The 12,456-nt window shown below is 33.2% G+C and overlaps 1 protein-coding gene across 2 annotated transcripts in view; it reads right to left on the bottom strand.

Moving 5' to 3' along the window:
* Window positions 1-10,349: 10,349 nt before the first annotated feature.
* NAALAD2 (N-acetylated alpha-linked acidic dipeptidase 2) overlaps window positions 10,350-12,456 on the bottom strand; it is a 53,564-nt gene continuing 51,457 nt past the window's right edge. For both annotated transcript variants that reach the window (XM_039848343.1, XM_039848342.1), the window contains one exon: window positions 10,350-10,597. In XM_039848343.1, the coding sequence (XP_039704277.1) occupies window positions 10,405-10,597 (193 nt within the window). In that variant the 3' untranslated portion in view covers window positions 10,350-10,404. The remainder of the gene's footprint in view (window positions 10,598-12,456) is intronic.

The following is a 12,456-nucleotide window of genomic DNA, read 5'->3' as shown; positions in this document are numbered from 1 at the left end:
TCAAGTTACCTGTTAGAACAGTAATAGGTTTTTTTGTTTCATTGCAAATTTTTTTGATCTAACATTTATATTTGGTATTTGTTTTGATTCTTTTGCATATATCATAACACTATGTCCTCAGTTCCAAAATGCAAGCTAAGTCCATCTTGTTTTAGGTTTTGTTTTTTTTTTTTTTTTTTTTTTTTTTTTTAACCATTTAATTGTTCATTGGGTAACTGGGAATTTGATTCTTTAGCTGATTGCTTCCTCATTGCCCAAGTATCTTACACCTTAAACTCATCTGGAATTATTGCATGGCTTGCCTTCTAAGGGTAGGTGCCTGGGGTTTTATACATGTAGCATTATCCCTGAAATAACTGGGCTTGCAGTTTTTCTTCTACATAGTTATTGTTTGATTTTAAGTTTTTATATAGTTCTTAGTTGTGAATGCCCTCAAAAAGTTTTCCTAAAGAGCACGAGTATGTTTTTATTAAATGCTAATTAATGACTTTGTTTTCCAGTTTACTAGGCCACCTTTAATGTCTATTAAAGTGAAATAAAACTTTCAACCTTAAATATTTTTATGTTGCTTAGTTTTTACTTGTCTTTTTTCTGTTCTAGGATACCATTTTGCATTTAGTCACCTTGGGCTCTTGGTTTTGACAGTTTCTCAGACTTTCTTCAAAACCCTAACAGTTTTGAGGAGTACTGGTCAGGTATTGTGTAGAATGTCCTTCAAATGGAATTTGTTGTTTTTCCTATGCTTAAACTTAGTATTTTAAGAAAACTACAGAGGTAAAAGTGTTATTCTCATTGGTGGTATCAAGGGTGCATACTGTCAACCTGGCTAAGGTAGTATTTGTCCGTTTTTTAAATGTAAAGTTACTTTTTTCCTCTCTTTCTTTAGAAAGAAGTCACTATGTGCAACCCACACAAAAAGGAGTGGGGAATTATAGTCCACCTCTTGAGGGCAGTGTATCTACAGAAATAATTTAGAATTTTTGTGTTTGGTGGATTTGCCTCTTGTCCCTATTTAATCATGTCCATATGAACAGTATTTTATATTTTGAGTTATCCAGTATTACTTGATTTTGTTTCTCAAATTGTTCCAGCTTTGGTTATTGTGACCTTTCATTTGGCTCCTGTATTTCTTTGTCATATCTCTGTTCTGTCATGGCGGGTTTGTTGTATTTTGGGGGGGAAGGATTTTTAAATTTTTTGAAATTTCTGTCACTTCAAGATGTTCCCATCAGCCATTTCTCCAAGAATCCTTGGTCTTTTTTATTGGAGAACGGCGTTAGAAACCATAATCTGGATGTTAGGTATACTCATTGCCGCCGAGGTATTTTTGCTTGCAGGAACACTCAGCTGATAGCAAAGAAACATGTGTATATATTAACCTGTCTGTACACATATCTAAATATTTATGTAAGCAGCCATTTGTATCTATATTAAGCTAAACATGAGTTCATACTTATGTCTCCGACACTAACACATTACAATGTAGATCATTCTAGTGTCTACTCCTTGCTTATCTGTAACTTCCTACTCCTACAGGGAACAGCCTGGCTTCTGCCTTCTGTTATCTATTTACTTGTCATTTCCAGTATACATATATAAAGTATCAGAAGTATTAACCTCCCACGGCAAACGAATTTATTAACTAGAGTACAGTGCTTATGTATATGTAGTTGTTACTGATTTGTTTTTGGCTTTTATTCTTACTCATTTCTAGACTCAGTTGAGCACATTTTCCTCTTGTTTCTTCCATTGCAGTTGTTTCATATATTTGAAATAAGGCTTGCATTTCATTTTAGATCAGTTTGATAGAAGGTGCAATTGGGAGTGGTTTAAAGAGAAAAACCAGTTAGGGTGAGGGCACGAAAAACAAGCAGTAGAAAGAGAAGGGGATAAATTAAAGGAGATTTAGAATCCTGAACTAAAAGGAATTAGAGACTAGAGGGTGAAAATTTGAGGACAACTCCAAGATTTTGGAACAAAAGGAGAGCATAAACAGGATAGTATAGAAAAAGGTTTTGGAGGAAGTGATTTTCACAGAGAACTGAGTCCAAGGAATCTATAACATCCAGGTGAAGTAGTCCAGGCTATTAGTTCTGAAGCTTATAGTGAGTCCTTGTCTGGCTCTCAGGATTTGGAAATCATAAGTAAATAGGTACTAATGCAAATACACCATTTAGTTGATTTTGAAGATGCAAAGTTGATGGCATTCTGAACTTTTGAAGGCATCTTGCTTTCATTCAAAAAACGATGACAGTCTCTGCCTTGAATATACTACAGTAAGAGTACAAAGGCATTGGATAATGAACTATATAGATGTCTAACCAGTGTATTGTATACATGAAACTAATTAAAAAAGTCTGATAAAGGATTGTTCAGGTTTACACCCTGAATATGCAGTGTGTGCCACCTAAACCACCTGTAACAAGTACCCGATAAGAAAGAAAAGTTTTTTACCGGAAGAATGGGGAAGAAAGGCTGGATGGACAAAAACAACATAAATTCAGTATAAATATTTTAGTTAGCATGATATATTCTTAAGGTAGTGGAAAATGTAAAGATTGTGTCAAATCCACAGGTTTTAAATGTTCGATAAATTAAGCTTGGCTTATTAAAATTAATGGGTTCCTTATAATTACAATTGTGTATAAAACTTTAAATGGTTCCCTACTAATGAATTGTGTATAAAACTTTAAGTGGTTCCCTACTAATGAAAGCTGGATTCCAATAACGGACTGATCCCAGACTGTGGACATCGTATTAGAAGCCAACTTGGCTGTTTTTGATGTCTTAAGGATTCTTGTAGTCCCACTCCTCCTTGCCCATAATAAAACTAGTTGAATTAGAAGCAGGAAAAGGTGGAGTCAGAAGTGGAGGAGGGGAACAAATTTAAGGGAGAAAACCATTGTCAAGATAATGAAAATCAGAATTAGAAGATATTTAGATGAGATTCTATTCTCATTTTACAGGCAGATATTTTTAAACCTTCAGGAAAAGTGGGTGTCTAATAACAGGACTTTATAATATACTGGATTCTATTAGGATGCTTCACAAATTCTGTTTGCGATTTAGGCTTAGGAATTTAGGAAGTAGTATAATTCAGAGCTACAGAGATAATGATAGCTGATATTTTATTCAATAGCTTGGCAATTAGAACGTGCCAAGGACTTTGCTAAGTGCCTTTAATAGCTTTTCATTTCATCTTTAGAATACCCGCATGATTACAGACTATTATTCCTGTTTTACAGATAGAGAAACAAACGGGCAAGGGAAAGCTACATAACTTAGATCACATGGGTAACATGATGCTAAAATTAGATTTTAAAATTAGGGACTTTGACTCCAAAGCTCGTAAACTCTTCACCATGACACTGAAGGCAATCTAAGTCACTTTGCAAAACCTAAAATTGGAACTGTCATTTGTTTATTACTGTCTAGTCTTTTCTTCCTTAGTACCTAATGCCTGACTTACTGTGAAAAGTTGTTTTCAATTTTTGCAGTAAATTGAACCATTAACTTTTTTGATAAGGACCTCTAAAGGGCTGATGGGCAATTGACAGGAATTAAGGATGGAGTGTGCAAGACAGAATCAAAAGTCCAATGGCAATGAATTTGTCCTGCACAGGCAATTTATTCTAAGGTCTTATATATGTAAATAATAACTTTGGCTTTATTATCTGGACTCGAACAATTTTCTGTGTCTCTGTATTTGTAGAAGTAGATATTTGGAGGACGTACTTAGACAATTAACATATTGGTGTAATAGGATGAAAGGAACATTGCATTAAAAGTAAGTATTAGTGTATTTGGCAAACAAATTCACTCTTCAGTCATGTAAACCTAGATAAGTTAATTGTGAAAAGTTAGGGAAGATGCCCCAACAAATTATAAAGATTTTTAAAATTTATGTTATAAATTACAGGACACTTCTTCCAAAGAGATCTCTAGTGTACATGGATGATGTACTTACGTGTTATTAGACTTTGCCAGCTAATCTTGAGGCTAGCTGAGCTTTAGGTTTATTAATAGTTTTTTCTCTCAAAGGAATTTTTCTGAGTTGGTAGGTATGAAATTACTGATTTTATTAATCTTTTTAATAAATATTTGTGAGCATCTTCAGTAGTGTAGCATTCCCTCTACTTAATTATTTCATTTTATTCAACAACACTTTAGGCACTTCCTGTGTGCCGGGAATAATTGACCAAATACCCAGGCCTCTGCTTCTAAGGAGCAGAGGAAAAGAGGTCATTAAATAAAAACTGCTATAGATAAACTTGTAAAGAATTACTGTGGAAGCATATTTGGTAGATTTTATAGATGGATTTTTGGAGGGATAGATACCAGAGCCTTGGGGGGAAAAAAAAAAAGGGTGGGAGTTAACCAGATGAATAGGAAAGGGATTCCATGGAGAAAAGACTAGGATGTGAAAAGACCTGGAATTGAGAGATGGCGATTTCCTCTTAAGAAAATTTTGCTAATCTTTCTGTCTTTAGCCCTTAAGCAAACAAAAAATCTCAGCCTTGATTTCAGGCTCCTCTAGATTTCCAGTACATCATGATAGTTAATACAGCCATCAGAATCTATGCTGATTTCACCCCCTGTAATATGCCTCAGTCCATGCCAAATCTAATCTAGCCCATGCCTAGAACTGAAATGTCCCCAGTGATGTATAGAGTTGGTGCTATCTGCTATTTAGGAAGGACTTTAAGGGTTTTAGTACCTCTAGTTATCATTGCTTCCACAGCTTTTTTATATCTTTAAAAATATCTTACATTCATTTTTTTCTCTACTTGCAGCTGGAGTGATTGCCTGCCAATACCTACTCTATCATCCCTGGGAATGGAAGTCCCTATTAAAGGGTTTTTAAGTAGAGCATAGCATGATAAATTTAGCAAAATCATTCTTGCTGAAGGTAGTATAATTGTGAAACAATATGGGAAAGGCAGTGGGAAAATGTGAAAGGAGATTTTGCTTCATTTTAGTGAAAGGTACTTTTGGCCTGAATTTAGAATACTAGTATTGGAGATTGGAAGAAGTCAAATATAGTTTATTATAAAGATAGAGGAAAAAAAGACCAAAAGACTCACTAAAGTTAAGTTATTTCTATACGTAAGAGTCGTAGGATAATTGGTTGTCTTTTTTCTCATCTACATGTATAAACTTGAAAGTTTGAGAGTCAGTTGATATTTTCGAAATTCTAAGCTAAATATTAAAATAGCCTATGTATGCATATGTAAAAGAGTCTTATTTATATCCCACAAATAGAAAAACTAATAAATTACAAAGATACAAAAAGATTTTATTTGTTAACTTTATTACATCCCAGAAATTTATGTACTTTTTTCTGTTCCAAAATAGAAAGAGCCATATTGTAGTTTTATATAAAAGGAATATATTCTGATGTAAGATATTCAAGCAATACAGAAAAATACAGAGTAAAAATCATCTAAAAGTCCACCAATATAAGCACTGTCGACATTTTGTGTATACATTCAGTTTTATCACCATGTTTTTCCAACTCATGGAGAACGTACCATAAGAATGAAAAATGTTTTTATCAATTTTATGATTGTTATTATACTGTTAGTTAATTCTCCATTGATGAATATTTAGTTTGTTACTTTTTTACTATGATAAAAAATGCTGCAATAAACATCTTTGTCACATATACTGGCATTGTCAAATTTTCTCTAACAAATTTTTTAAATGTTTAAAATATATAAAATGCTTTTTACTAGTTTTCATTTATATTAAACAACTTATTAAGCTTAGATTCTTTAAATGACTAAATTATTGCATTATAATAAGGATTTATGGCTTATTTAAATTAAAGTCAGTAACAGGTAATGCACTAACTAGCAAAATAATTTCTTTGCTATTTCCCAAGTATCCTTATGAGAAATAATCTCTCAGGACACAGACCAAGGAATCACATGAAAGGAGAATAACGATTAACAGTTTAATTCAACTCTTCTCAAATGCTTAGGGGGAAAAGTTTTTTGTTGTTTGTTTTTTGAGGGATGATTCTTTGAACTAGGTTATGGGTACATGGAGAGTTTATGTTCTCTGTGCATTTGTGTATGTTTGAAGCTTAATGAGGACTTAAAGCAGTGCCGTGCTGGGTGCTAGGAACTCTAAGATAAAGCTAGCACCTAGATTGTCTTCTAAAAATATATTTGACATACAACATTGTATAAATTTAGCATGTACATGTTAATTTGATACATTTATATATTTTAATGTCATTGTCATTGTGATAATTAGCACCTTTATTACATAATTATCCTTTTTTGGTAGCTGGGATAATTAAGTTCTAGTCTCTTAGCAAGTTTGATAATTACAATACTTAATAATAGTGTATTTTTGTATATATTCACTATACTGTGCATTGTATTTCTAAGGCTTATTTACTATTCATTGTAAATTTGTACCCTTAAACAACATCTGTCTTGTTCTCCCAACCCCCATCCATTGGTAACCACCATTTTTATTCTTTGTTCTGCAACTTTGGCTTTTTAAAATTCCACATATAAGTGATTCCATACAGTACTTGTCTTTGACTTATCTCACTTAGCATAATATACTCAAGGTGCATCCATGTTGTCACAAATGGCAGAATGTTCTCATTTCTCCCAGTATACATGTACCACATTTTCTTTAGAATTCATCTATGGATAGACAGGTTGTTTCTATATCTCAGCTATTATAAATAATGCAGCAGTGAACACAGATGCATATATCTTTTCTATAGTGTTTTCATTTTCCTCAAATACCTAGAAATGGTTATTTTTAAATTTTTTAGGAACCTCCAACATGGGGATTGGTGTTCCATATGGCTGTTGAGAAGCTGTTTTCTTCTGAAGTTTTATAGTATCAGGTCTTATGTTTAAGTCTTTGATCCATTTCAAGTTAATTTTTGTGCGCGGTGGAAGATAGGTGTGCAGTTTCTTCATTGCCTTGTTAAAGAAGACTATCTATCCCCCATTGGTTGCTCTTTGCTCCCTTGTCAAATACTAGTTGACTGTATAAGCAGGGATCAGTTCTGGGTGCACTGTTTTATTCCATTCATCAATGTCAATTTTTATGCCAATACTATGCCATTTTTATTACAGTAGCTTTGTAATATAGGCTGAAATCAGGATATGTGATACTTCTAGTTTTGTTCTTTCTCTCCAGGATTGCTTTGGCTGTTTGGGGGTCTTTCGAGATTCCATGCAGATTTCAGGATTGTTTTTTCTATTTTGCTGAAGAATGCCATTGGTATTTTGATAGGGATTGCGTCAACTCTATAGATGACTTTGAGTAAGAAGGACATTATAACTAATCTTCCAGTCCATAAACATGGGATGTTATTCAGTTTAATTGTGTAGTCTTTGATTTCTTTCAGCAGTCTTGTAGTTTTTGTTAGATCTTTCACTTCCTTGGTTAAATCTATTCCTAAGAATTTTATCATTTTTTTGCTGTTGTGAATGGGATCGTTTTATTTCTTTTTAAGCTGTTTCATCCTTAGTGTATAAAATGTAACTGATTTCTGTATGTTAACTTTGTATCCTGTAACTTTACTGAAATCATTGATTATTTTCAAGTTTTTGTTGTTGTTGTTGTTGTTGTTGAGTCTTTAGGATTTTCTAGGTACAGAATATTAGCATCTGCAAATAGTGACAGGTTTACCTCTTCCTTCCCTATTTGAACATCCTTTTTGAGGGGTGAGATTCCATCTTCATTGTGAAGGATGCCTGTTATTTCATTGTCTTGCTGAATTGCTCTAGTTGGTGCTTCCAGTTTTATATCGACTAAGGGTAGTGGGAATGGGCGTCCTTGTCCTGTTCCTGATCTTCTGAAGAGAAAAAGCTTTCAGTTTTTCTCCGTTAACTATTATGTTAGCTGTGGGTTTGTCATTTATTTCCTTTATTAGGTTAAGGTATGTTTCTTCTATGCGCAGTCTTCTGAGGGTTTAAATCATGAAAGGATATTGTATTTTGTCACATGCTTTTTTTGCATCTGTGATTTTTATCTTTCATTTTATTAATATATGTTACATTTATTTTCATATATCTAACCATCTTTGCATTTCTGGAATAAATCCCACTTGGTCATGGTGTATAATCTTTTTTTGTGTGTTTTGAATTCAGTTTGCTAATATTTTGTTGAGAATTTTTGTATCTGTATTCATCAGGGATATTGATCTATATTTTTCTTGTGGTGTCCTTATCTGGCTTTGGTATTAGAGCAGTGCTGACCTCATAGAATGAGTTTGGAAGTATTTCTCCCTCAGCTTTTTGGAAGAGTTTGATAAGGATTGATGTTAACACTTCTTTGAGTATATGATAGACTTCACCAGTAAAGCCATTGTTCCTGGGATTTTCTGTGTTAGGAGGCTTTTGATGACTGATTCAGTCTCTGCTCATTTCTAGTCTGTTCAAATTTCCTATTTCTGATTCAGTCTTAGTAGGTTTCTAGAAATTTATTCATTTCTTTTATGTTATCTAATTTGCTGGCATGTAATTTTTCATAATAGTTTCTTATAGTCCTGTGTATTTCTGTAGATTGTTATGTCTTTTTCATTTCTAATTTTGAGTATAATTTTTGTCTTCTTTTTTTTTCTCAGTCTTGCTTAAGGTTTGTCAATCTTTTCAAAGAATCAGCTTTCAATTTGTTGATCTTTTTTTCTGGTCTCCATTGCATTCATTTCCACTCTGATCTTTATTGTTTCCTTCCTTCTGCTTACTTTAGTTAATTTCTTATTTCTGGTTCTTTGAGATATAAACGTAGGTTGAAATTAATTTCTTAATATGCAATTATCACTATAAACTTTCAGAACTGCTTTTGCCGAATCCCATATTTGTTATGTTGTATTTCCATTTATTATTCTTTTCTCTTTGATTTTTTTTCTTTGACCCATTGGTTGTTCAGAAGTGTATTGTTTAGTTTTACATATTTGTAGATTTTCTAGCATTCTTCTTATTGATTTCTATTTTCTTACCATTGTGGTAAGAAAAGATAGTTGGTATTATTTCAGTCTTAAATTTGCTGAGATTTATGCCTTGTCATATAATCTATCTTGGAAATGTTCCAGTGCACTTTTAAGAATATGTATTCTGCTGTTGGACAAATGTTCCAGAGATGTCTTTTCAGTCCATTTGTTCTAGAAGTATGGTTCAATTCCAATGTTTCTTTATTGATTTTCTGTGTGGATGATCTATCAATGGCTGACAGTGGGGTATTGAAAACTCCTACTATTATTATACTGTTTTTCTCCCTTAGGTGTTAGTGTTTGCTTAATCTATTTTGGTGCTCCAACGTTGAGTGCATATATACTTACGATTGTTATAGCTTCTTGATTAGAGTATAAAGATTTGTGGCAACTATTTTCTTCACCTATCAGACTTATACATTATTCATTAGAGGTAAAGTTTTTAAAAGTATTTATATTATTCACTTTTTCCTTACAATTTGCATTCCACAGTGATTTTTTTATAAGAGAAGGTGTGCTATACCAATTCATGACCAGACTTTTTTTTCTTTTTCTTTTTTTGAGGGGGGAGGTGGTGTAATCAAATTTATTGAGGCTTAACTTTCGCCCATTTTAAGTTTACACTTTGATGAGGTTTGACACGTGTATACAGCTGTATAACCATCACTTATACCAAGATACAGAAAACTCCCATTATCTCAGAAAGTTTCCTTATGCCTCTTTGCAACCAGTCTCCCCTCTGCCCCTTACTTTGCAACCAGTCTCCCCTCTGCCCCAGGCAATCAGTAATCTAATTGATTTCTAACGCCATAGATTAGTTTTGCCTCTTCATATATCTATATATGTTAGATATTCTTTTGTGTCTGGTTTCTTTCCCTCAACAATATCTGCTAATAATATTACATGTATTGGCTTATTTTTATTGCTGAATAGTATTCCATTGTGGATATACCATAATTCATTCATTTATCCGTTGAAGTCATCCACTTTAAGGTGCTAGGAACATGTATGTAAGAGTCTTTTTGTGATCCCATTTCGCTTCTCTTTAGGAAATACCTAGAGATGTAATTTTGGAGTCAAAGTAAGTATATGTTTAACTTTATAACTGCTAAACTTTTCTAAAGTGGTTATACCATTTTACATTTCTACCAGCAATGTCTGAGAGTTCAAGTTCATTGCTGGATTTTATTTTAGAGAATTTTCAATTTCTTCGCCTCTGCCACATGACTGGAGTTTTGTTTTGTTTTGTTTTGTTTTGTTTTGTTTTGTTTTGTTAGATTAACTCTTTGGTGATGAAGTTACGAATTTTTAAAGAACCAAAAACCTCTGCACATGAACAAGGTGGAAGTCTAAAATCAAACATAAAAGAAAAAATGGATTTTATCCTCGGACTTTCAGTAACACTTTTATTGACTAGCCACTTGGCTGAGATCTTACTGTACCACTTCTTTCAGGGTCCCTGCTGCTGCTTGAATTGTAAAGGCTGCAATAGAAATGTGTTTCTTTACTTCTTTCCAGGCTGAATGTGGGTCTGCTTTATTTTCAATATCAAACATAGCATCATAGATCCCTGGAAATGACTCTCCAGCGTATTTGTTGTGCCTACTTGGAGCAAAGATGATGTGCCTATTAGGAAAAAAAAACATAAAAGAAGGCAAGTTGAGCTAAAGAATATACATTTGTTTTGTATGCATTTTCTCTATACTAATTTCCTTTTGTTAGACCACATGTTATATTAGGTATTCTTTCTCCAGGCATTCACTTTTGTTACTCTAAAATGAAGACATATATAATTGATTTGAGATACTTATGTAACGGTATAATTTTAAGCAAAGAAAGGAGCTTACTATATTCATTTGTTTAAGAAGGGTCTCACGAATCCTATGTTGCCAACACATTCAGTTGGAATGGAACTAGTTTCTTGTAAGTTGTGTGCATTAGTTGTCTAACTGCCCGGACATCAACAGTGATAAAATGTATGCTTTATGGTTATAGTTAATGAGAGGGAGAGTGGAAATTGGAAAAAATTATTTTTCTTTGTATTGCTGCTGTTAGAGATTCAAGAATGACAGTTGTTCTCAGTACTCTTCAGGCATTAAAAAGCAGTAGTTAAAGAAGTTTGTATTCACACAATATTGTAAGTGATAAGGATAATGAAGCCCATTCTGTAAAGGTGAAACAGTTATATATGGGTTGCCCAGAAAGAGAGTTAATTTCTGATAATAGAAGGAAGGTTTTGAGATAGATTTCCAACTTCATCTAAATACCTCAAGAAATCAAGCTATTCTTTCTCCAATACTGTACTCCAGAAGGGGACATACTTTGTTAAACAATCTTATCTGGAATTAGGTCTAATGCTCAAATCTTACAGCTTCTTCAAGATACAAGAGACAGTAAGAGAAATTAAATCAGTATTAATGATCAAAGAGAAATTTATAATGCTGATCACTTAGATTTCCCAAAGTACATCAAGATTTATCACTCTTGGCTTTTAAATCTTAATACGGCCTCAAGTGGATCTTACTAAAACAATTATACAAGCATTGATATTGTGACCTATATATGAGTTGAGATATTAAAGATATAGGTAATAGGTATTCCTTGGTATACTTGCCCTGTTCTGGAGAATTGTAGAGGGGGAGTATAATAAAAAATTATTGATACAGGAGTAAAACGTTGGAATCATTGACCTGGCATACCTCTGTGGTCTTTGTCAAATTACTTAACTTCTCAACTTGCCCCATGTGTGTAAAAGAACTGTAAATAGGCTCTGCCTAGAGTAGTGGCTAAGTGGGTTTTAGAGTCAGAATGCCTGTGTTTTAAAATCAGAGTACTATCATATTTATCATGTACCCCCCCCAGACACACACACAGGTTATTTAACACCCCGTGTTAAATAATATTTAAGTGGGAGTAATATTTCTCAAAGGATTGTTGTGAGAATCAAATAATGGATGGAAACCACTCAGTATAAGTTGACATTTAGTAAATGCTAAATATTTACTAATATTTACTAAATGACATTTAGTAAATATTAGCTATTCTAAGGCTAAATCCTTTCTATAATTTTCTCAGATAAAAGCAGAAAATCTTGCCATTCGTGACAACATGGATAGACCTAGAGGGTACTCTGATAAGTGAAATAAGTCAGACAGAGAAAGACATACTGTATGGTTTCACTTATATGTAGAATCTAAAAAAAATAAAAACAGACTCAAACAGATCAAACTGGTGGTGACCAGAAGGGAGCAAGCAGGGTGGGGGAGATGAGGAAAATGGTGAAAGGGAATAAATCAATAATATTGTGTAAGTTTGCATGGCGACAGAAGATTACTGGACTTAGTGTGGTGATCATGTGTAAGGTGTATAAATGTTGAATCACTATATTGTGCACCTGAAACTAATAATAATGTATACCCACTATACTTAAAAAAGCAAGAAGTTAGCTAAAAGAATCTGACAACGGACAAGGTTTAACCAATTCA

This window comes from Pteropus medius, unplaced genomic scaffold (genome assembly GCF_902729225.1).
Source record: "Pteropus medius unplaced genomic scaffold, Ma_sr-lr_union100, whole genome shotgun sequence".
NCBI classification, from domain to species: domain Eukaryota; kingdom Metazoa; phylum Chordata; class Mammalia; order Chiroptera; family Pteropodidae; genus Pteropus; species Pteropus medius.
Note: the sequence above shows the minus strand (reverse complement) of the source record. Positions and strands in the feature narration are given on the sequence as shown.